The 26,005-nt window shown below is 39.1% G+C and overlaps 1 protein-coding gene across 1 annotated transcript in view; it reads left to right on the top strand.

Annotated features, from left to right (window-relative positions):
- NKAIN2 (sodium/potassium transporting ATPase interacting 2) overlaps window positions 1-26,005 on the top strand; it is a 981,640-nt gene that overhangs the window by 810,839 nt on the left and 144,796 nt on the right. The window contains exon 6 of the mRNA XM_060167694.1: window positions 22,343-22,543. Within this exon, the coding sequence (XP_060023677.1) occupies window positions 22,343-22,543 (201 nt within the window). The remainder of the gene's footprint in view (window positions 1-22,342; window positions 22,544-26,005) is intronic.

Below are 26,005 nucleotides of genomic sequence, written 5' to 3'. Positions count from 1 at the left end.
GTGGTTGAGAATCTGCCTGCCAATGCAGGGGACATGGGTTCGATCCCTGGTCCGGGAAGATCCCACATGGCGTGGAGCAACTAAGCCACAACTACTGAAACCTGCACTCCTAGAGCCCATGCTCCGCAACAAGAGAAGCCACCGCAATGAGAAGCCCGTGCACTGCAACAAAGAGTAGCCCCCTGCTCACCGTAACTAGAGAAAGCCCGTGTGCGGCAACAAAGACCCAACGCAGCCAAAAATAAATAAATTAAATAAATTAATTTCTTAAAAAAAGATGAGTTAAACATCTAGGAAAACATTCTGTGAAATGATTCATACCTCATTAAATGCTTCCCATACTTAAATAGAGGTCTAAAAGAGGAATTCCCCAGATATCAAGATAACTGGCAGGCCCCTTCTTATTTTGTGAAAGGCAGTATTTCCAAAAGTGCTAGATTATATGCAGGGTTTCCAAAAGTGCCTGGGTACATGGCCAGGCAGGTATTTGGGGTTTTTTTTTTTCAATTTAAGAGGTTTGTTCAGAGCCACTACATACAGCTGTGCAGGCTGTGCCCTGCCCGAAGACACCTGCCTGAAGGGGTAAGTGGAGGCTGAAATACAGTCTTGATTTTGCTCACCAAGCCCTGTGTCTCTAATCAGAGTTAAGCCAGGCCAGAATCCCTGGGGCTGGGGGTGTAAGGTTTTTACAAAGAAACCCTATGTGCCAGTTAGAGGATACCATGTTATACAAGAACTTTCGTTTATATTAGGAAAGTATAACCAGCACATCAAATAGTGATATGAATTTCCTTTTCAAAATAAATTAAATTATGTACAATTATAAGAAAATATTAAGAAACTAGTACAAGTAGTAATAAGGCAAACCAAGGAAGATATTGTACAAATAGCTAAAATTTGAAAATCACTTGTATTGGGTGGAAACCATGAGCTTTGGAGTAAGACAAATGTGAGTTCAATCCAGGTCCTAGTTGTACTTTAGCAAGTCACTTAATCACTTAGTTTCCGTTTTCCCTCATTCTATGTAAGAATGTTCTCTCCAAAGGACTGTAGTGATAATGAGATGAGATGACATCTATAAAGTTGTCAACAGATGTCAGTTTCCATCCCTCACTTTTCTTTACACAACGCAAGTCTAAATACTCCATCATGCAAGCTGGCTTTCTAGATTGTGTAAACTCAAAATCCCAGGTACTTATGGGTATCATATTCGAAAGGATGCTCCATTAGTCCTCTTATTTCTGCTTTAGTGTCCTATGATTCTCATCTTTCCTATAGCACATCCCACTCACAGCCTCATTACTCCCACAGTGACTGTCCCAGGGGGCATGTGTATATATACACACACACACATTCATGCGCACACATACATTCACACACTTACACATTCATGCTCGCATGTGCACACCCACACGTATTTACACACTTGTGCCCACAATCACATACATACACATACAGAAGCAAACCACTGTAGCCCCATAGACCAACTCACCATTTCTTATTTCCTTTCTAAATTATTTTGTTCACTTTTTACCTTTGCCCATCATTCCCTTCTTAAAATATTCTCTGTTCTTCAAGACCTAGTTAAAATATCAACTCCTTTATTAAGCCTTTCATGATAGGTCAACCGGATATGACCTTCCTTAACTTCAAAAGTGTTTTTGCTAATCTTTCCTAAGATTACAGCCATGTTCTACCTTATGATGTAATTTCTTGTGTTTGACTGACTGCTTAGCAGGTTGTTCAGTCTTTGAAGGCTATAATCATGTCTTCTTTATATTTTATCCTTCACAGTGATGGCCCTTCATTATCCTGAAGAACTGTAATCTTAGTTAATTTTCATGAAACAGGCCCTTTCAGGTTCCCAGGAACTTGGGGATGGATATTTTAATGATATACAGCTCATTTTATCTGAATGTACTATATTCTACCTGGGCAAGAGACAGGAACTAACTAGTTTTGTTGATCCTTGTCTAATATAAGATTCACATTTGTAATCCAACTAACCATAGGTTATGGATTTGGGGTCCTAAACTCAGCATTCCTCAAAAGTGGGCTATGGGCACTATAATACTAAAAGCCCACTCAAAAGTGGGCTTTTGAGTAGTACAGACTCCTTTCCAGTACTTTCATGGGGCGCCTGTATTCATGCCCCGTTCTCCAGTGTAGGATCATTCAGCTTTCAGGCATAAATTCAGTTGACTTGCATGTTTTTATAAAGGATAACAATATAAAAATGTTAATATTTTTATGAAATATCCATATGAATATTACTACGAAGAAGATATAGCATGGCCTCTGATTTCATCCTGTGGAGTTATAAAAATTGTGTACATTCTGCAGATGGGCTGGCTCCAAATAAGAGGAGAGGTACGACCAAACTGAGCATGCTCAGTGCCTTTTCCAAACTTACCCATCAGATAAGTCACTCTTCATGGAGGTGGTGGGGCTCAGTGAGAGGAAAGAGAGACATGTGAGGTACATTTCTCCCATCTTTCTACTGGGGAGGAATGAAATGGAATTTTTTTTTTTTCATCTCTGAAAACCTGAAGAGTGGGAGATGAGTACTTTTTCTTTTCTCGTAATTCATTGAGTCTAACAAGTAAGCCCCAGGGATATAAGAATTCTGAGAGGGCAGGGGATCAGAAGTCTATCAGAACAGTCCTCCCACTTTCAGGGGACTTTTGCCCCAAAAACTAACTTTTGAAAATTTAGGTATTTTCCTCAGACACTGATAGACAGTTTATCTTTTGTGTCTAGAAGGCTCTGAAATGATTTCTCGGACTCCACTAGCCCCCAAATTCATACTCTATCCTGTTTCCCACCTCAAATTATGCCCCAGAAAACTAGTGTATCAAGATTTTTTTTCTTATTTATTTTGGTCCATGGGAAGGAATAATTTACCCATGTGCACAGGAGAAATACTGTTTTCTGTTTACATTGAAGAAGAAAATAAGTACCTTGGAGCTTAAGAGAAGCTACACCTACTTAGGATCATTAATCTAGTTGAACACAAGTTTCTTATTCATTTCCTTTATCGGCTTTGTTTATGGTTTAAATCTGATAAACATCAAAACCTTTTTCAACATTAAGATATTGCCAAAAAATTATATACTATCCAGAAATCCATTTTAGCCAAAAGGAAAGGTTAAGCCAAGTTATAAAGAGACAGAGCTCACATCACCACATTCATTATAAGTACACGAAACATATTGACTCAATAAATGTCAATTCAGAAGCTATATTTCTTGGATACTTGCCATATCCAAGAGACATTTACGCCAATTAGTTACTGAATATATTAAGACTCTAGGTTCTATGCTGATGTGCCTTGCACATTGGGTCTTAGAAAGCAGTTGGTTACAGAAGGACTGACTGGCAGGCCCAGGATCTGAATCCAAACCATGCTGACGGGAAGATACAGGCAGGAATGCAGCTAGCATAGGAAGAGGTGTCATGCAGGGATTCTATGTGCAGAGTCTGGGGTGTTAGGTTAGAGTGCAGAGAAGAAGGGTTAGAGCAGGGTGGGTAAGCCAATATTGTGTTCAGAAATATATACAGGCAAATGTAGGCTCCTTACACTTAGGCAGAGGTCAGGATTGGGTGTAGGGGGAGTCCTATGGACAAAGTGACAAAGTGGAACAGCCAGGGAACAGGTTCTGGGCACTAATACTGTAAGAGCACGTCAAGACTGTCCTTTGCCATAGAGGGAAGTATCTCAAAGTGATGGGAAAAGTTTCTCAGCTGTGTGCTAATCTCCAGTTACAGGTAGGATTCTTCAGATGAAAATGGTTAATTATTACAAATTGTCAGAAATCTCATTATTTCAATATCCTACAGAGTTTTACCACTAAGACCAAATTCATCCTCATTCAAGGTAACAATTCCAACTATATTTCTCTGGTACTCAATTATCTGGAAAGGGATCTTCATTATCTCCTCTGTATTATACAATGAGAAAGCAATATAGAGAATGATGCCCACGGCCATGACCTCAATTTCCTTATTCACCGTCTTTTACTTTTCCCACCAGCCCTAACATCTTAGTTTCCACTGGTAAACAGAGCAGAGAAATTACATAATTACCTGGATAATTTAGACCAGGAGGAAAAAAAGTGATTGCTATGAGTTACATGAGCTCTTTCAAAATTTTCCTGAACGTGAAATAGTTTTACTCTTGACTTTTTTCTTATTCTCAGTGATGTCAGACAGACACATACATCTCTCTTTATGGAGAATGATTAACATGGACTCAACTGTATAGTTTGATTTCTCCCTAGTTAATAAAAACTAAAGCTTCAATCCATGCTAAGTGACAATGATGTAGCACCAGGAAAAATTAATTACAGCATTTTAGAGTGAAAGCAGTCAGATATGTCAGGTTTGGATTTAGCTTAAGGATCTACAATAAATTTCAGTTCTTTTGTGACTGAATTTTTTAAAGTGCAAAGTTACTCAAAACCATGTAGGCTTCCAGACTGGGAAACCAGAATGCTTCTGCATGCCATTATGCAGGTCCCCAAACTCCACAAGGACAGAAGCTCCTTCCTTTGGGATCTCGCCCTGTGTATCTTTTCATTTGGCTGTTGGAAAACTTCTGGCAGGCAAGGAGTTTCCTCCATTCTGACCTATTGTAACTGACCAAAAATCTATTTCATGCAAGCAATTTGCTTTCTTAGAGTTCAATTCATGATTTCTGGGAGAACTATGGGAAAGAAAAAGAGAGAACCTTGGAATCTAGATACCTTAATCCATCCATTTTCTACTGACCCTGAAAACTACAGAGAGACTAGAGTCGCTCATCACCACTGCTGCTGCTGGTCCCAGTGCTTATGAGGACTCCCAAGACTACTGGAGCACAAGCTGCCCTGGAACTTCACTGTCAGGCAGAACCCTGAAGCCTAGGTCCTCCAGTCTGCTTCAGACTTTCTCGGAGGCATGACAAGAAACCTAAGGGAAAAAAAATGTAAGGCCCAGAAGGACAAAATGGTGGAGTAGAAGGACATTGAGCTCACCTGTTCCTACAAAAACACCAAAATCACAACTAGCTAAACAGCCTTCAATAAAAAAGACTGGAACCTACCAAAAAAAGATATTCTATGTCCAAAGACACAAAGAAGAAACCACAAGACAGTAGGAGGGGGCACACTTGCTATTTAATCAAATCCCATACCACCCAGGTGGGAGACCCACTAACTGGAGATTATATGGCAGAAGTTCTCCCACAGGAGTGAGAGTTCTGAGCCCCATGTCAGGCTCCCCAGCCTAGGGTTCTGGCATCAGGAGGAGGAGGCCCAGAGCATTTGGCTTGAAAGGCCAACAGGGCTGGAGTACAGGAGCTCCACAGGACTAGGGGAAGAAGAGACTCCACTCTTGGTAGGCATACACAAGGTCTCATGGGCACCAGGACCCAGGGCAGAAGCAGTGACTTCATAGGAGCCTGGGCCACACCTATCTGCTGGTCTTGGAGGGTCTCCTGGGGAGGTTGGGGGCAGCTATAGCTCACCCTGGGCACATGGACACCAGTGGCCATGGCAGAGATATTGGAGAGTGCCATCTATATGAACTCTTATTGAAGGTGGACATCTTGCCTGGGTCATAAGCACCAACACCTGGCCCCACCCAACAGCCTGTAGGCTCTAGTGCTGGTAAGCCTCAGGCCAAAAAAACCAACAGGTCAGGAACACAGGGCCCCCCTGTTTGCTGCCTAATCAGCAAACAGGCTGCCTAAAGACTTCCTGAGCCCACAGCCACCTCTAGACAAGCCCCTTGACATAGGTCTGCCCACCAGAGGGCCAAGACCCAGCCCCACCCACCAAAGGGCAGGCATCGGCTCCTCCCACCAGGAAGTCTGCACAAGCCTCTTAGACCAACCTCACCCTCCAGGGGGCAAACACTAGAAGCAAGAAAACTACAATCCTGCAGCTGCAGAACTGAGTTTGTAAACTCAGGTCAGAGGCTACCCTTGGAACAGCTCTTCCCTGGCCCTTGAGTGACAGGAGGGGACTGTACTGCTGGGACACATAGAACATCCCTTACAGAGGGCCACTTCTCTATGGTTGAGAAATGTAACCTACCACAGACATAAAAATACAAATAGAAATTTAAAGAAAATGAGACAGCAAAGGAATATGTTCCAGACAAAGGAACAAGATAAAATCCTGGAAGAACATCTAAGTAAGGTGGAGATAGGCAATCTACCCAAGAAAGAGTTCAGAGTAATGATCATAAAGATAATCCAAGAACTCAGGAAAAGAATGGATGCACATAGTGAGAAGTTGTAAGAAGTATTTAAAGAGTTAGAAAATATAAAGAAAATATAGAGAACACCAGAGTTAGAAAATATAAAGAACACCAGAGTTGAAGAATACAATAACTAAAATGAAAAATACACTAGAAGGAGTTAATAGCAGAGCAAATGAGGCAGAAGAATGAATGTGCTGGAAGACAGATTGGTGGAAATCACTACCACAGAACAGAAGAAAAAAGAAATGAGGACAGTTTAAGAGACCTCTGGAACAATGTCAAACACACCAACATTCACATTATAGGGGTCCCAGAAGGAGAAGAGAGAGGGAAAGGGCCTGAGAAAATATGTGAAGAGGTAAGAGCTGAAAACCTCCCTAATATGGGAAAGTCACCCAAGCCGAGCTGAAAACTTCCCTAATATGGGAAACAGTCACCCAAGCCCAGGAAGCACAGAGAGTCCCATACAGGTTAACCCAAGGAGGAACACACCAAGACACATAGTAATCGAACTGACAAAAATTAAACAGAAAATGTTAAAAGCAACAAGGGAAAAGCAACAGATAACATACAAGAGAACTCCAATAAGGCTAGCAGCAGATTTTTCAGCAGAAACTCTGCAGGGCAGAAGGGAGTGGCACAATATATTTAAAGTGATGAAAGGAAAAAACTTACAACCGAGAATACTCTACCCAGCAAGACCCTCGTTAGGATTTGATGGAGAATCAAAAGCTTTACAGACAAGCAAAAGCTAAAAGAATTCAGCACCACCAAACCAGCTCTACAACAAATGCTAACGGAACTTCTCTAGGCAGAAAAGAAAAGGTCACAACCAGCAACAAGAAAATTACGAAATGGGAAAGCTCATGGGTAAAGGCAAACCTACAGTAAAGATAGGAAATCATCCACACACAAACTGGTAGGGAAGTTAAAAGACAAAAGTAATAAAATCATTGCATCCACAATAAGCAGTTAAGGGACACACAAAACAATTAGATGTAAAATATCAATATAATATCAAAACAAATAATCGTGAAAGGAGAAGAGTACAAATGAAGGATATTTAGAATGCATCTGAAATTAAGAGATCAGCAACTTAAAACAATCACATATATATAGACTGCTATACCAAAACCTCATGGTAACCACAAACCAAAAACCTATAATTGATACACACACAAAAAAGAAAAAGGAATCCAAACACAACACTAAAGATAGTCATCAAATTACAAGAGAAGAGCACAAAAGAGGAAAGGGGAAAAAAAAAGTCCTCCAATATACCCTGCTAAGCACTTGTGCTTTGAGCATGCATGCTGCCTTCTGCTCAGATCCTGAACTACACTAGCTACCCAACCTTCCAACCAATCTGGTCAGAATTCAAAGAACCTGGAGTAGCCCTCAGGTCCATAGGCTCACATAAGAATATGATTCCCCCTACAATAAACATAATAGTAACTACCATTGAACTAAGCATCTACTATGAGTCCTCTATTAGATCCTGGACATTTGCCTAGGAAGACCATCCAAGGTTAAAGCTACTCAAGGTCACACAAACCCAGCTTGTGATTCTATTGATAGAACCCATGTTCTTTCTGTGGCACTGCTTATGAATAAGGGCCTGTCCACCTGGGTCTCCAGCTTAACATGGCCATTTCTTCCTTTTGGGGTGTAGCCCTATCCTGAAGGTAGGCAGTCTCGACTGAGGCTCTGACACTCTGTATGTGTCTTATTAGCCCCCTCCCTGCAATGGTTGGACCTGACTTTTGGACTCAGTCACTGCCTGAAGCATTGCTCCTTTAGGGATGGGTTGCTGGCAACAAGGCCATTCACTGGTCACTGTCCAGGCCAGTACTGCCGGCCCCATCCACCACAGAAGCTCTGGGGTAGAGTTAGTTCACCCAGCCTGATCTACCGATAACATCTTCTCCATAATAAATGCTGATGAGAGATGTTTGGATGGCCACCTACTGTGGGCCAGCATTACATTAAGCACCTAAAATTTATTGTTGAACTTGAGTGGTATTCATCCACCCTGGACCCTCAGGCTGCCTGTCATCTAAGCCCACATCAGATCATGGCCAAAAGCATGAAGAAATATTCCCTTGGTATGTTGACACAGTAGAAAAGGCTTTGTGCAAGAGAAGTCCCAAGAAACAACAAATGTGAGATGTACACAGAGAGACTCTGGGTTCCTGCAGAATCATGGGTTGTTGGTCATAGTTCACACTGTCAGTGGGAAACTCACCCAACACAGGTTTGTAAAATTACATCAGTGGTGATAAGGAAGTTGGAAAAGTGATTGGTAAGGTTGAGAGTTCCATTTAGTCTCAGGTGGCAGCAGTTCCTCCTATAGCCTCTATACCACACATCAGTTCTTTACAATGTGCATGAAAATCACCTGGGGCTCCTGTTACACACAGATTCTAACTCAGTACATCTGAGGTGGAGCCTGAGGCTCACCACTTCTAACAAGCACCCCGAAATGCTGAAAGCCACCGATCCTCAGACTACACTTTGCATAACAAGCCCAGAGACCTCCCTGACACAGGTTTAAAAAGGAAAAAATATAGTTGACTTACTTGGGTCTAAGTCATGTGTGTAGGTGACATTAGAACCTTCCGGCCAACTTGCATGATCTTACCAGAAACGTAATCATTCATAGAGGAAAAAGATCAAGCCAGCACTGAGTCTCAGAGCATGAGGCAGATGGAGCTCGGGGTTGAGGGATCTGGAAACACATATAGAAATCAAGAGAGCAAAAGAATAGGCAGCAGTCACAGGAATAGCAACAATGTTGTTCAACTGACTAAATAATCCACGTTTGAAAAGCAGAGATGAAGGTAGCCTGGGGTATTTGAAGTCGGGCCAGGGAATGCCAGACCTAGGACGCTAGACTCACTGGCACAGAAAAGGCAAACTTCAAAGTCTTAACAACAAGCCACAGAAAGAAAGTGCGGGCAAAACAAAAATGCCAGAGGGAGCATAAGGTCACAAATGTCCAAAAGGCAACCTGGTAGATTCCCAGATGTGGGTAGTGAACTTAACTGCTCACCTTCAGCTTCCAGAAGGAACGGAGCAAGGAAAATCCAAGTGTCCTAGTCTCAGAAGAAATAGTGTGTCCACCAAGGAATCCAGGAAGGCTTGAAGGATGGGAGCTGGAAAACTCAGCAAACGCTCAGCTCTGCTACCCACGTCAAACCCGTGGTAAAGTTACGTTGTACTGAACCAATGAAAGGCCTGTATTCCTTCCTATATGCGTGGGGCAGAATCAAGACGTTAAGTGCCTCTAGCTGTGAAAATTGGCAAACAGTATGAGGCACGCTGGTAGAGCCCTGAGTCTCAAAGTGAGGTCCTAAATCAGCAGTATTAGCATCATCTGGGAACCTGTTAGGAAATGTAAATTCTCAGCCATGCTCCAAACCTACCAATCAGGAACTGTGGGCATAGCGCCCTGCGGCCTGTTTCTACAAGCCCTCCAGGTGATTCTGATGCACACTCACTGAAGTAGAGTCTACTGAAACCATGGCAGAGAGACAAGGCCAGGTGTGGCAAAGGACAATCATTATAAGTGGGCTTGATGATGGTGCTTTTAAAGAGCTAGTGAAGACTAAAGCCTGTTTACATGGAGAAGAAAACCCATTAGAATAATGTAAAATAAAAATTCATAAAACATGCTCAGTGATCAACAAAGTTGGTCAATGATATTCCATGGTAGAGTTTTATCAATGTTGAGGAATCATCCAGCCACGGGTAGGACAATAATGTTCTGATGCTGATAATGAGAGACATCATGAGTACCCAGAGGGTCAACTCACAATATGTGCTTGAAAGTTCTCTCTGATGTATTTTTAAGAGACTCACCAAAAAGAAATGCCATTGGTGCCCTTGCTTGTGAAGAGATCCTCTCATAGGGGAAAAACAAACTTGAGAAAAACAAACATGGTGGTCTTAGTGGGATCTGTTTGACAAAAACATTGAGAAAAAAATTTGTTTTCAGTATGAACACAAGTGTAAGACACAAAACCCCAAAAACATGTAGGGGCTTTAATTACAGGCACACCTTGTTTTATTGTGCTTTGCTTTACGGTGCTTCACAAATACTGCGTTATTTACAAATTGAATGTTTGTGGCAACCCTGCACCGAGCAAGTCTATTGGCACTATTTTTGCTAAGTTTGTGTCTCTGTGTCACATTTCGGTAATTCTCACAATATTTCAAGCTTTTTCATTGTGATGAGATTTATTGTGGCAATCCGTGGTCTTTGATGTTACTATTGCAAAATGATTGCAACTCACTGAAGGCTCAGGTGTTGGTGAGCATTTTTCAGCAATAAAGGAATATTTAATTCAAAAAACCCCAAAAAGCAAAAAAAAAAAAAACCCCATGTAGCTATATTCTATAATGGAAGTAACCTTTATGATATTCTAACTAGATTAAATTCTTAAATTGCTGGAGTTTTGTAGGAACCTTTTCAGATTCACTGTATAAATCCAAGTCATCCTCTTGGTTCTAACTGTGAACAATCACTGATTAGTGAAAACCTATTAAAATTGCTCCTTTTCACAAGAGTATTGAAGTGATTTTGATACTTCTAAAGAGATTCTCTAAGTGCCCGGTGCTGAGAATTTATATATAATCATTGTCAACTACAGCATAGTGCAGTATATTGAAGAGCTAACATGAGTAGCTGTCAATAGAGGCAGATTATTAACAGCTGGGCATAAACTAGTCCTTGGTAGATTTAAAATTACAGCTTATTTTTCTAAGTCATTTCATATGAACTAGATAGAGTGATATACTCAGAAGTTTACATTCCCCTATTTCGGTGGTACTGAATAAACCTAGGCAATGGATAATCATGTCACATATGATCTTTAGTTTCTCTCTATTCATATAATCACAGAATCATTTTGAGGGAAGAGATTGTGTAAGTTTTGAGTGTAGCCTTCACTCTTGAAGGACCATCCAGCCTTTGCTTGGATACCACTAGCTACAGGAATTCATTACTCAGAACACCACCCATTCTTTCTGGGAACATTTCTAATCTTTTGAGGATTGTCTGCCCTACCTCCCAGATAAATTCATCAGCTTGAATCTTTGGCTTGAAGTTAAATATAAATGAGTCTGATTCCTCTGATTATTTTATATTTCTTTAAATATTTGAAGGCAATTATAAGAATCTCTTTTAGTCTTCTCCGGACAATTCAACCTAAATTCTCTCAAAATTCCTCATAGGACATCAGTTTTAGACCCTGCAAGTACCTTGGACAAAGGATGCAGTTTTGTCAGTGTCTGTCTTCAGATGCAAACTCTAAAACAGTCTGACCAGGAGACTGTAAAAGATCCCTCAGGTGAATGAGAAGATTAGATGTCACACAATTCTTATGTCCACTGCAGGAAAATAGCTGGTTACTTTATTACTCCTTTATTGAAGTAGCTTAACAAAATCCACCTATAACTTAAGATTATACGACAATGGACATGCTGAGGTGTAAGATGTAAATTCAAATGGCCCCTTGGCTTATGGCTATGAACTTCTGGATGGGGAATTATTAAACTATTCGTTTTCACAAGACTTCATTTTTGGTACTCTTAAGAAGAGAATCGTCAATAAATAGAAGAGAATCGTCAATAAATAGAAAAGAATATTTTGATAGAGAATGATGCCTTTCTGTAGGCAAGTGAAGGGGAAAAAAGAGTTGGAAGGAAGCACATCTTTTAAATAAGAAGGACTGGGCTTCCCTGGTGGTGCAGTGGTTGAGAGTCCGCCTGCCGATGCAGGGGACACGAGTTTGTGCCCCGGTCCGGGAGGATCCCACATGCCGCGGAGCGGCTGGGCCCTTGAGCCGCGGCCACTGGGCCTGCGCGTCCAGGGCCTGTGCTCCGTGGCGGGAGGGGCCACAGCAGTGAGAGGCCCGCGTACCGCAAAAAAATAAATAAATAAATAAATAAATAAATAAATAAATAAATAAATAAGAAGGACTGAGTTGTGACTGATGCTGTTGCAACATCAGCACCATTTCTAGAATGAACTACTCTCCTGCCCACCACCTCACTTCATCCTCACCTTTTCACCACTGTAACAAAATTATTGAATTGTTTCTTCCCCACATTTGTGTTCCCAACTTCTACTTCTGTGTCCTCTTACACTTCGGGGAAGAATATCCCCTCTTTGTAAAGGAGACAGAGGAACTAAGTGTTCTTTCTATGTAAAAGTAATGAGGAGTCTTTTTCTATTTCTCAGTGTTTTCTTCTAGACAGTGACTTTTCCACCAGTAGCCCCTAGGACTTGTGCATTACAAAAGCTGCAAAGAGCTCTTTGGAAGCAATCCAAAGGAAATAGGTACATACTTAAAGGTGTTTTATTTAGACTTAGAGGTTTATTTATATTTGTCTCCACAAATTCTAAGCAGTATTGATCTATGTACTTGCCAGGATAAAACAAGAAAAGAGACAAATCTTACCACTTAAAAAAAAATCTCTCATGAGAATAAAGTACAACTAAAATATCTTTAAAAGCTCCTTCATCTAAATGCATGGCTAATATACCTCTACTGTAAATTCAGGGTACAATGAATTTTGGATTAGCGTTAGCAAACCACCAAAGAGGACACGTCCAGGTCTTTTATAGTGCTGTGTAGGTTTCTGAACAGCATTTAGAAATTTTTAAAATAAATTGTATGAATTATGAGTCCACTGGGTTTTCTTCTAGAACATCCTCCTAAAGAATACCAAATATGGTGTTTTGGCAATGATTGATTAGGTGGCCAAGAGAATTTCCTTAAGAGGCAACAAGGTTTAGTTGGAAGGCATGCATTCAGACAAAAAATAGGTTTGAAACCTAGTTTCATCCTTAATAAAAATAACTTGATGCAGTTATATATGCACTCTCAGCCTCATTTTTTCTTCTGTTAAATAAGGATAATAATCTCTCCTTCTAAGTGTTCTTGAGGCATAGTCTAGGTAATAAATACAAAAGTTTTATTTCCTTTCTTTTTGCAGTATATATATTTTCTCAAACTTAACAGTAAGTTGAAGAATTTATAATGGACTAGGAGATACACTTATCTTCAAAATGAAAAGGTTTAAGAGGTCTTATAGAGAAATTTTCTGTTAATTAGTATTTCATTGCATCTCTAGTTATGGTCCTTCTCAATAACTGAAAGATGGCTCTCTAAAGTCCAGCATCAATGACATTAATGCTTTGCTTATCTCCATCTTGCTACCATTTTGGGTCACATTCCCATGCATTATTCTCTCCCAGAGAATGAATGAAGAAAGGAAAGGACATAAAACTTTATTAGCATTTCTGGTAATAAATTTAACTAAGAGACATTTTGAACTATGGATCAAAATGTGATTGGGTTCCCAATTCAATTCTGTTGACAAGTTAAAATCTCTGGAGGCAAGTGAAGATACTATGCAAGTCAGCATTTCCAATTTTGGGAAAATGATAGCGTCAGGACGGGGGGGTGGGCTGCACACATAGGTGGGATAATGACTGGCAGTAATGGTGGGGAACCATTGAGGAGAACATTTCAGTGTTCCTGAAATGTCACCAAGCCTTCAGTATCATCAGCACCTCTGCCTCCATGCCAATTAAAAATCCACATAAATGTGGGGGCTTCCCTGGTGGCGCAGTGGTTGAGAGTCCGCCTGCTGATGCAGGGGACATGGGTTCGTGCTCCAGTCCGGGAAGATCCCACACGCTGCAGAGCGGCTGGGCCCGTGAGCCACAGCCGCTGAGCCTGCAGGTCCGGAGCCTGTGCTCCGCAACGGGAGAGGCCACAACAGTGAGAGGCCCGCGTACCACAAAAAAAAAAAAAAAAAAAAACCACATAAATGTACTTTAGAAACAAAGGAAATGGTGGCCTTCAGATGAGTGCCAAAATGGCAGTAACATCTTTTCTTGAAATAGCTAACCTGTTCTTTGTGTCCCTAAGCCCCTAGAGGGAATGCAGATCACTTTTCAAAGCTCTTAGACGGGAAAGGAACACTCACAAAATGGGAAAAGATACCTGCAGGGTGGGAACAAATGAGAAAGTGAGAAAACAGCAGGAAAAGCTGCCTGAAGAGGTTTCAGTACATCGAAAACTATAAAGTCAGTGAGAAGTTGATCTTTCATTATTGTAACCAGCTGAGAAAATTCTGCCTCTAGCATATGCTAGAAAGGGTGTGAAAGAGAGGAGAGAAGACTCATTTTTCCAAACTTAGATCCCACTCATGGCTGATGAGTCCTAACTTTGGAAGTAAAAAAATAATCAAGACTTTTGAGCCTGGAGGTTCAATTAACTTTAACAGCACGGCAGTTTCCTTTCTGAATTCTTTCTTTTCCTTTCCTTTCCCTCCCTCCCTCCCTCCTCTTCCTTCCTTCCACACAGCTCTTTCAGAACATTACAAGGATCACCTTGAAACAAAATTCTTTGTATTTCCAACGCAGACTTTCTTCTCTAGCTTAGAGTTAATATGTATTTCCTAAGCAGGAACAATGACTATATTGGGGCTTAACATATCCCTTTCCCACAAGAAGAAAACAATGGACCAAGATAATTTCGCTATATATATATATATATATGTACATACATATATATACACACACACACACATACGCACCAGTTATAACACTATGATCTCAAAAAAGGAATGGAATTAATCAGGAAAAGCTTAGAAGGGGTAGCCCAAAATATTAATTTAAATACAGAGATAAATGCAGGATGTTAATAAGAAGTATTGAGGAGGATTTCATTAAAATGTAATTTTTGCAACAATGCTCAGGATGCAGACCAGTTGTAGAATAACATAAAACATTTATCTGGACTAAGGAGGCAATTAGGATAAGATTTAGAAAAGTGAAATAATGGCCTTTGTTGCAACACAGACATGAGGAACCTGTTTTCAGGCAAGAAACAATGAAAACATGTAATAGCAATGAACTTGAAACATTTTGTACTACATCTTTAGTGAATCTTTCCACATAGTGGGAAGAAACACGTTTTGTTTTTAAAACTAGATTTTATAAATCCAAATATCAGATTTTCCTCATTGATTTTAGAGGAATGGTTGTAATGTTTTTCATGCTCACAGAAATATTTTCTTGATTTTTCCTTGAATAACTAAAGACAGGAGCCAGGAACTGCAGTTAACACTACCTATGGTGTCATGTTGAATTACGATCCATAATCAGCCATTTCCCAAAGTTACCCATAGTTAAGGATTCTAGAAGAAAGTAGGGGCACAAATATATTTTTGATGTTCCATCTTCTTTTCTTAAGTTTATCATATAGTAGGATGAATTACATCTTTGGATTTTGGAGTTGGTAGATATGAACTTCCTTATGTTCTACACTGCATTCCTATATATGCAACATTCATTCTACTCGTCAAATAAAGGGCATTTGTAATTTTGCTTATCTTTTCAAAACCATATTTTCTTAGCTCCTTCTTCCTGGAATCTTGAACGATATGATTTGCTTTCACTAATTCTTGTGTTACCAGGATAAATTTGGCATTAGGGTTTTTATATGTATGAGCAGGTTTGCATAGATTTAAGCATGTATTAACAGAAGAAAACAGCTATGTTTAACGTTAGAATATTAAGTTCACCAGCTGGAAATAAGCTGTGAAAACTCTAAAGAATTTTTCAGAATTTCCTATGAATTAGTATCCACATATAGATATTGGCAATGAGATATAACACAATGCTTTCTGATGATCTTATAAACTTTAACTCAGTGTATATTTGGTTGTAAAAAAAAGAAAAAAAAGAGTTCATTGAGAATAAGTGATTCTTGGTGTCAAATATAGCCTTCCTCGCTATCCCAACTCCTGCATCCTCAGCTAATTAAGGATGCCACTCAATCTCAGGGTTCTCTAACTACTTCTTAGTCCCAATGTCTAAATACACATGCTTTTATTAATATAACTATTTTGACCTTCCAGAGTATTTTTATTGTTGTTAAAGTTTGCTTCTTACCATTCAATGTGCTTGCCTGGCCTTCCTCTAATATCAGCACCAGAAGTATGTTTTAATGTAATGTTGACTTGTTCCCATTCTTACTCTGAGAGTATTAAAATAATATAAAGTATTACTCTGAGGTGATCCTGGTCTCACCTCCCTGGACACTTAGGGAACTCAGCAGAATAGTCTAGGGTGATTAAGATGAAGCATTTGGATTTTATAGCATCTGTGTGATCACCTCCATCGTGACTATTTTTAACACAGCACCCGTACTGGTCTCACCACATGTTTCCTGCACTGTCCACCCCTATCCTACAGGAGACTTGATTATGTTTTCTGTAATATATCTCTGTTCATGTTTGATAGCGCCAATGTCCTGTCCCTGATCAAAAATCTTTCGATAAGCCAGGATGTTTGGTTTGGCATTTAAGTCACTCCCCAATCTGTCCTCAACTTATTTTTCTGAAGTGATTTTACACACTACTCCTTCTTAAAAACTCTCATCTCATAAAAATAAGGCTACTTACTTGTCCTTAAATACACAAGTATTCTTAGCTCTACAATTTTGATTATTTGGTCCATGCCAGTTAAAATGGTCTTTACCCCCCAGGCTGTGGATCTATCTAACCTGGCTCTTACTTTAAACCCCAGCTAGAGTTCCCATCTCTGAGAGGCTGTCCCACCAGAGTCCACAGGCATCACACCCTCCGAGTTCCCAGACACACATTGTCCACACCTCTCATTAGGTGCTTATCAAATGCTTCCTTTTATTGTTACATTTTATCTCTACACCTTGCCCTCCAAAAGAGACAATAAGTCCTGTAATGTTAGAGATTGCATCTTACATCTCTTCTCATCATCATGGCCTGGTAGAGTGTTTTGCATATGGTATATGAATAATTAATATTTGTTAGTAACCATCCTGATAACTATAACCTAATTGCCATTTACTAAGAAGCATAGTTTCTATACTTTCAGATACTAACTAATCTATAAAAGCGAGAGTATCAATTTTTAATATGATTATTTCAAAAGAAGAACTAAGTAATAGAAAACTCCAGAAATTTAAGAAAATATTTCAGAGTTTTTAAACTGCAACTGAAAGCTTCTCACTCTTACCTCCACCTTCTAATCTTTGCAATATTGAATCGATTGTTTACTATTAGAATAGATTATGCAATAAATGCCATAAATTGTGAAAGTAAATTGTAGCTTTTTGTTGAAATTCTCAGACATGACTAGTATCATTTTCTCATTTACTTTTCAATGCTCTTTTTTTTAATTATCAAATGCTTATTATTTGTTGGGCAGTTAGGCTTCTTGTGTTGCCCTGAATACATACAACCCCATCAGAAACAACTTTTTAATGCTAATAACAGCTTTCATGTAATATATCAGACCCTGCTATTTTGAAAAATGACATGACCAATAATGGGGTCCTTTAATCTGAACTTTTTGAATAGTTACTAAGAGAGATGAATAAATATATTGATACAAATTACACTATACTACTCTGAACATATAATTATTAAAGTCTTTTTAGATATAAAAGTTTTTTAATCTTACAATTCTGAGCCTACCTTGTATCCTTTTCAGTGTGAATTCATTGATAATATACAAGATTTGGTCTGTGGTTTTATGCCTTATTTTGTGCTATCAAGATTTATTCTTTGTCTCAAAAGTCCTTATAATTTTGAACTCAAAATCACAAAATATATGGGAATTAAATAACCTATTGATTATGCATCGAGCAGGTCATACTCAGGAATTTCTGTTGCACTTAAGGGGACTTAAGGAGACCTTTCGATTGTCTATTTTACAAGCAGGAATTTATATTTTGTGCTTAAAATAAGGCACACATGCTTATGTGTACATTATTTTATGCTTACACAGAGACCTTTTGTTTAAATGTCCACAAGAAACTAAATAAGAATGTAAGATAATGCCAGAAACTTTCCAGTTAATGATCACTGGTTGAATATATGTACTTACTTACATTTCATCCTGAAACTCCACCAAGTGGTATTAAAGAATAAAAAAATGATAACACACAGTAAAAAGAGAATGGACAGGAAGTGTCAACAGTTTTTGGAAGATAGAAAGTAGAGGATGAGCACATGACTTAGCAAAATGGAAAAACCTAAAACTTATGATCATGCAGTGGGTTCCAATGTACAGATTTGACCCATAAAACCCTTGGAAAAGTCAGGATTTAGAAGTGGAAGGTGTATGTGAGGTACAGGATTAAAAATGCGAATGAATTGAATAATCTGTGCAAGGGGCAGTTAGACTGCCCTGAGGCACCTCCTTTAGTCTATGCAATGAGGCTTCTCCTCTGGACTGGTAAGACTCATGAAGCACAGGCAGGCATGAGTTAAGTTTCTGAATACGTGAGCATTAAATTAAATACTGTGCTGGAAAAAAAAAGCCTGCATATTATGTAGCAAGAGCATCAGCTCCTCCCCAGTTCAGCCCAAGGAGGCTGTGGTCTGATGTATACCCCATAAGTAAAGTGGAAGACCCAGAACAAAGTCCTACCAATCCCTACAGACCTAGCATTTGGAAGGCCCTGCTCTGTCATCATATGTGAAGGATACCAGCTGATCAGCCCACTAATGCATGACAAACTGCCAATAAAGTTTTAGTTTCTCTTTGGTATGAAAGGACAACTTTTGTGAAAGACTTCTAAGGAACAGCTCCAACAAGAAAGTCAGAGGCAAAAATAAACATAATAGAAAATATTCAGGCGTTCCCACTGGCTACTCTCTCTGCTTGGAATGCTTTTCCCCATATCTGCTCTCTTTACTCCTATACTTCATTCAGAACTCGTGCAAATACAAAATAATGAGACATCTTTTCTTACTATTATATTTAATATTGTGTTACACTCCCCATCACCCAATTCTTGGTTATTCTATTTCTTTACTTGAGCTTATATTTCTGCATATATTAATCACTACACAGACATTTTGATACGTTCATGTAGTTGTTGTCCATCTACCTCACCCCCAAATGAACACTCACAAAGGTAGGAACATTGCCTATCGCACATAGTAGATCCTTGATAATTACTGTTAATATTATCTACTTATCTGTTTACTTATTTAGTAAAAATAAGTAACTTGGATAAAGCAAAAACAAAGTAGGAAACACAATTTTAAAAGAATAAGTATTCAGAGAATAAGAAAATTTATAGCTAAGAAGCAATTGAAATATATTAACTATACAAAAGCAACAATTAGAGAAGAATTAGCTCTTAAAAGTTCCAAATATTAAAAATTAAAGCCATAGTTCAATATAAGTTTGGGAAGACTTGGTAAAGAGAATCTACAAGAGAGTAAAGAGAAATATAAGATATGAACAATACGAAAGAAAAAATAAGAATGTAACAGATCAATCCTGAAAGACAAATGTCTGACTAATAGGAGCTTCCTGCAGTAACACAAAAGAGTAGAGGGGAGGGAACAATTAAGGATATAATGTAGGTTGTTTTCTAGAATGGAAGGAAAGCGCTCTTGGATGGAAAGTCCCTCCAGATGCTCTACAAACTAAGTGAAAAAGAAACTCATCAAGATACTGTTTTACTGAATTTCAGAACTTGAAGCTAAAAAGATTTTCTACATCAATAAACCTCAAAAATATAACATGGAACCAAAGTAAGTTACAGAGTATATATATATATATTTTAAAACCTAAAAAACCAGCATTTTGCATTATTAATAACTATGTAAATATTCAGTAAAACTACAAAAAGCTTTCATGAGAATAATGACACCAAAATCATGATAGTAACTATCTGTGGAGAGAGAGCGGGGAAATCATATTTAGGAAGACTACAGAGGAAGCATCATTTATATGTATAAAATTTTATTTTAAAAATGACTTTAAGCAAATATAACATAAGAGTCAATGAAACTGAGTGGTGGGTATAATGGTATTATTATAATATCCTCTATACTTTTTGATGTTTTTGAAATATTTCACTGTTTAAAACAAAAAGATGCAAGAAACCAAAAGAAGAAAACAGGTTACATAAAAAATTACAGGGAACAAAATGATACCAGATTTCTTAACTGTAATAATGGAAATTAGAAGATAATGGAGAAACAGACACCAAGTTCTGAGAGAAGATTTTCAACCAAGAAGCACATATCCATCCAAAATATCAGTCAATTAATATAAAAGTAGGGTAAAAACACTTCAGACTTAAAATCATTCACTTATTCTTAAGAAAGTCGTGAATTATGTACTCTGTGAAATAAGAGAGCAAACCAGGTAAGAGAAAGACATGAGAGCTGTTAAGAAAAATATTGCACTGGAAACTTGTTAAAAGTGGCAAGATAAATTTTATTTTAGCTGCTGTAGTAGAGAAGACAGACCAGTATAGAGCTGAACTCCATGCCCACAAATTTGATTACCTAGGTGAAATAGACACATTTCTTTAAAGTCACAATCTGCCAAAACTCACACAAGAAGAAATTTGAATAGGCCTATATCTATTAAATAAATTGAATCAATTTATATATATAGCTCAATTAATAAGTTTTCAAAACAAAAAGCACCAAGCCCAGATGGGTTCACTGGTGAATTCCACCAAGCATTTAAGAAAGAAATTATTCCAATTTTCTGCAATCTCTTCCAGAAGACAGAAGCAGATGGAAAACTTCCTGATTCTATGAGGTAGCATTAACCTAATGCCAAAACCAAAGAAAATACAGGAAAAGAACACTACCTTTTACAAATATAGATGCAAGTATCCTAACAAAATGTTTTCAAACAAAATGAATTCAACAATGTACAAAAATAATTACACACCACAACCAAGTGGGATTTATACTAGACTGGTTCACTATTCAAAAATCAACTAATGCAATAAAAAAGACATTTTTGGCCACTTAGCAGGTAGCTCCAGCCACAGGCTTTTATTTTGAGATTTATTCTGACTGAGTCAGAAACCAGTTTGCTGTATCTCCCAGGTTCCAAGGGATACTTTGAAGCCTTTCTCAATAGGCTTGAAGAGAAGAGACCTTACCCCCTCCCTTACCACCACTTTATAGAGATGATGAGACTCATAACATAGCACTCTCCGAAGGAATACTCTTTCCAGTCTCCAAATTCCCTGATCACTAATGCTCAGCCCTTTCATATGTTCAGTTTAAGTGAATATGTCTTAATATTTCCTATGCGGGATCGGCCTGGTCAATCTGGTACCTCATTTTGGCATGAGAGTAGTTGGCATCTATTATCCTGAGGTTCTATCACTGAGACTGAAATAATTCCTTTTCCACCATTGATCCTCTCTGTTAGAATCTTCCCTCATGACTTGCTGAATACTAGGATGTGTTTGATGCATTCTCTGCCTGGAAAACAACATTCGTCCCTGTGCTATTGACAGCTCCACATCTGTGCATGTGATTTCAAGGTCACTAGTGCGGAAACTACCATCATTCCATTTGTAGTTGCACATCACCTAACATACTGAACCTCATCTAAAGAGTTGTTGACTTAACTATTTTCACCCTGCAATAATTTGCTGATGATACTTTCTAAGAAGTATTGTGACCAATTTTATATTAGGAGTTGGCAAGATTGAAAAGATCCTGATTTTCTAAAATAATAATAAGTGGTGGGGTGACAAGAAATAATGTGTTTTATTAAGTAAAGTTCTCACATATTTTAACCACTAACCACATTATTGTGTTAAATTTTGCCAAACTGATGTACAGTTTTAACATTTAAATTGTGCAAAAGGTAAATATTCTGAGGGAGAGGAAAATAGCAGGCTGAAGATGAACTGCACTTGATAAAAATAGCTTAAAACACTCCCTTTGTAATATTTACAAGTCCTAAAAGCTAAGACTTTTCAGTGTAACAATGTAAGTCCGACAATTCTACTAATAAGTATTTTTATTTGTATCACTGCAGTCAGGCAAACCTTCATAAATGAAATCGATAGACATAATTTTCAGGTGGAACTGATAGTCTGACTTTAGATGCTACCTTTCTGCCTATAAAATACAGCAAGGGGAGGGGAAGAAACCTACATTTCAAAATGGGAAACTCAAAAGCAATTCAGTCCGAATAAGCTAACTAACATTTACAAAGTAATTCTCATCCTTATAAATTGCCTTCTTGCAGGAAACAGACCTTATCCTGACTTTTAATATTTCAATGCACCGATCTTGGTGGATGGAGAATGGACCAGGATGTACGGTGACATCAGTGACACCTGCCCCAGACTGGGCCCCAGAAGACCATCGCTACATCACGGTCTCGGGGTGTTTTCTGGAGTACCAGTACATAGAAGTGGCTCATAGTTCCCTCCAGATTGTCCTCGCAGTAAGTGTCGACAGCCAACCACTCCTTCTAGTGCTTCCGGAACTGTTTTATTTCTGTGCAAACTCAGTGCACACAGTTGGAACCTGTGGGTAAAATGTGGCTCTGTGCTTTTTCCTAATCAGTGCCACTTTTAACAGGGATGTGTCAGGTTAAACCAGGCTGTGCTGTGGGCCGAGTGCTTCTTTCTGGCTGTGCTAATTCTGGGAACTCCCCTCTCCCTTTGCCCTAGCTTCTTCTTAGATTTCCCCTAGGTACCATCCATCTCTTTTTATCACCCCCCCCACCTTTTTCAAAACAATCCAGCTTTTCTATAAATTCCACTTCTAGACTATCATGCCTCTATTTTTCATAGTATTATGTCAATGAAGAACCCTCCCTCTACAAGAAGGCAGTTGGAGTTATAAATAACTCCTTTGTTTTTGAAGAACTTTCACTAAAGCTAAATGCACACTTTTGTGGGATTCGTAAAGTTATTTGTGGGATTCATAAAGTTATTCATTCAACTTTATTATACATGTCTCCCTTTATTTATTACAGATTGTGTATGTGCAGATCTACGTATATTTTCTTAGACTCCATGTAGATCTGCAACTGAGGGGCACCGTCCTAACAATTATAAACAACTAACAATACAAGTAGAATCTGCTTGTGGCCTCTTTCTTTACTTTCAGAATGATATTAACTCACAATTCTTAGATAACAAGACATAAAATGTTCTGGGTAGAATGGCACCAATTGGTTCACGTAAAATTCTTCTGCAATTTAAAAAGAAACTGTGAGTGTGTGTATTAGGTTATGTAACTAATATATAGTTATTAGATATTTTAAAATGAGGAATAGGGCTTCCCTGGTGGCGCAGTGGTTGAGAGTCCGCCTCCGATGCAGGGGACACAGGTTCGTGCCCCGGTCCGAGAGGATCCCACATGCCGCGGAGCGGCTGGGCCCGTGAGGCGTGGCCACTGAGCCTGCGCGTCCGGTGCCTGTGCTCCACAGCGGGAGAGGCCACGGCGGTAAGAGGTCCACGTACCGCAAAAAAAAAAAAAAAGAGGAATACATGTATATAAACATATACATACACACACATATATAATCACAATGCGCTTTGTATGCTGTGCTAGTAAACACTTCCCAAGTCTCTGTGACTAAAAACCACAAAGGTTTATTCTCATGGGTCAGCAGGAAGTTTTACCAATCACTGTCACTAAGGAAACAAGGCTAGGGACACAGCCACCATCTCAATCATCACGGGTTGCCGTGCCAGAGAGCAAGGATAGATCTGGAGTGTCTACAATGGCACTAAAATGCTCCTCCTTGGGAGGAGAAGCTCATCATTGCTCATAGTTCATTGTCCAGAACTAGACACACAGTCCTACACAATCACAAATTGGTCAGGAAGGAGCGAGACCTGTAAATATTTGAAGAGCAGCATAAATTATTTCCACAATATTTGAATTATGTTCTTGGCTAAAGCACTGAGTGACCTCCCTTGAATATGTCCAAGCTGAAGCACTTCTTAATTAAAAAAACAAAAATAAAAAACCTTCTCTAATAGTTTGAAACTCTAAAGCTGTTCATTTTGATTATTTTTAAGTAAAGATAGATTTGATGGGATGGAAGTAGTCATTTCACTGTTTAAAATTCATCTAGGTGAAGTATTCATTCTCACATGGGAAAAGTAAAATATTTCTGGTATTTGGCGACAGATTAAATGCCTTCATATATGTGTTAGAGAGGAGTTTTAGAGGTAATATTCCTTCCTTGGAACTCCCTCTTTCTACTATACCCAGAATTTTTGGAAAACTTCCACTTATGCAACAGGGATGATGTAAACATATAGTCTGTGTGCATGGATAGTTAAATGTGACTATTTTAAGAGAGTTATTTGAATTAAAGTGTGTATGTATAAACTATATTCACAGATTTATTAAACCCCACATAAAATTTTGGCTTGCAGATAATTTGCTAAAGAAATACATTTGGACACGGAAGCATGTGTTGAGTCTGTCATACTGCCCAAAGAAAAAATATTTTTACATAAGTAAAAACCATCCGTAAAGGCAAAGTGGCTAGAGTGCAAAGAAGATGGATGAAGTGTCCCTAAGAGCAGATGTGACCAATATATCAAGCTACTGGCTCTCACTTCTCCTGTCTGCATTGCCCCCGGTTGAGTGGGGCAATCGTTTGGGCAGGCCATCACAGGATGTGGCATCCGTACCTCTCCCCTTTCCACCTGTTCTTCTCTCTGGGGTAGTTCTTTTGCTATGCTGACTGGATCACCTGAGAGAGTAAGTCAGCAACAGATACCCAAGCCAGTTTTTTGGAAAAGTTTCAACACACTTTCCGTCTTTGGACTTGTTATCGTCTAGTTGGCCTTGGGGTGAAAGCATTTGCTATGCAGAAAACTTAGCACATCTTAACTAGAATTTTAGAATGCAAACCAAAATGGGGCTTATCTTGAACAATGTGCTCCGCCTAGTTATTGGAAGCCTTCCAACTAAACGTTCCTGTAGTCATCCTCATCACTTCTGCTGGCATGTTTAAGGGGTGAAATTGTGGCTCGATTCTCTGCTTCTCCCCTTTTCATGTTACCCAAATCAACTTCCTGACAATCCAATGTTTAGTTCCGTCCAGTCCGGTGAACACTTCCTGAGTGCATGTCCCCTGCTGGCATCTAGAGAAACAAATGAGAGCGTCTCTGACATTGAGGCTGTCATAATCAGAAATGGGCGTGGTTCCTCAGGGTACAAACCTGGGGCAGACAGGCATACTTCGGGAATGTGGTACACAGAGAATACGTTTGTGCCATTTATGGCATCATCTTGGCGTCTTAGTTCCATCCTGCTTTTCGTGAAGTCAGCTAAACTCCCACACCTCTCTTTGTTTTCACCAGCCTTTGAAGCTGCCCTCTCTTCCAGGATATCTGGCTTAGATCTGCTTTCATAAACGGCTGCTGTCCCAGCTACTGCTCTTGATTAACTCCAAATCTCTCTAGCTCTTTTCCTCCACCTTCACTCAGCCTCTCTTTCACAGATTCCTGACCCCCAGCACACCTGTCACCCCATTGTTCGGTTTTCTGCCAATCAACTCCTAGCTGATTTTGAAATTAGCATCACGAAGCCCCCATGTGCGTCACACATTTATAAGATATCTCCCATCTCCAGCCAAAGGAAGACGAGTATTATATCCATATGATTGGGAAGAGGGGTTATTAATCACACAGCCTCCAGCCGAGAAGAAAGGACTGCCAGAGCGCCATAATGATGAGCCAGGTGTGAGATTTAGAGCTTTCTCCTCCAGCAGCATTTTCTTCTGGTTAGGATCAGATATCACATTCAAAGGGAATACAGGTGTGGATAGTTTTAATAAAACCAAAAATAAAAAAAAAAATCTGCACTTACAAAATAGATAAAATAAATATGTATGGAAAGAGCCCAGGAAGAGATTAACTAAAGAGATGGTGCT

The sequence above is a fragment of the Lagenorhynchus albirostris genome, chromosome 12 (genome assembly GCF_949774975.1).
Source record: "Lagenorhynchus albirostris chromosome 12, mLagAlb1.1, whole genome shotgun sequence".
NCBI classification, from domain to species: Eukaryota; Metazoa; Chordata; class Mammalia; order Artiodactyla; family Delphinidae; genus Lagenorhynchus; species Lagenorhynchus albirostris.
This window is presented reverse-complemented; position numbering and strand designations above follow the sequence as displayed.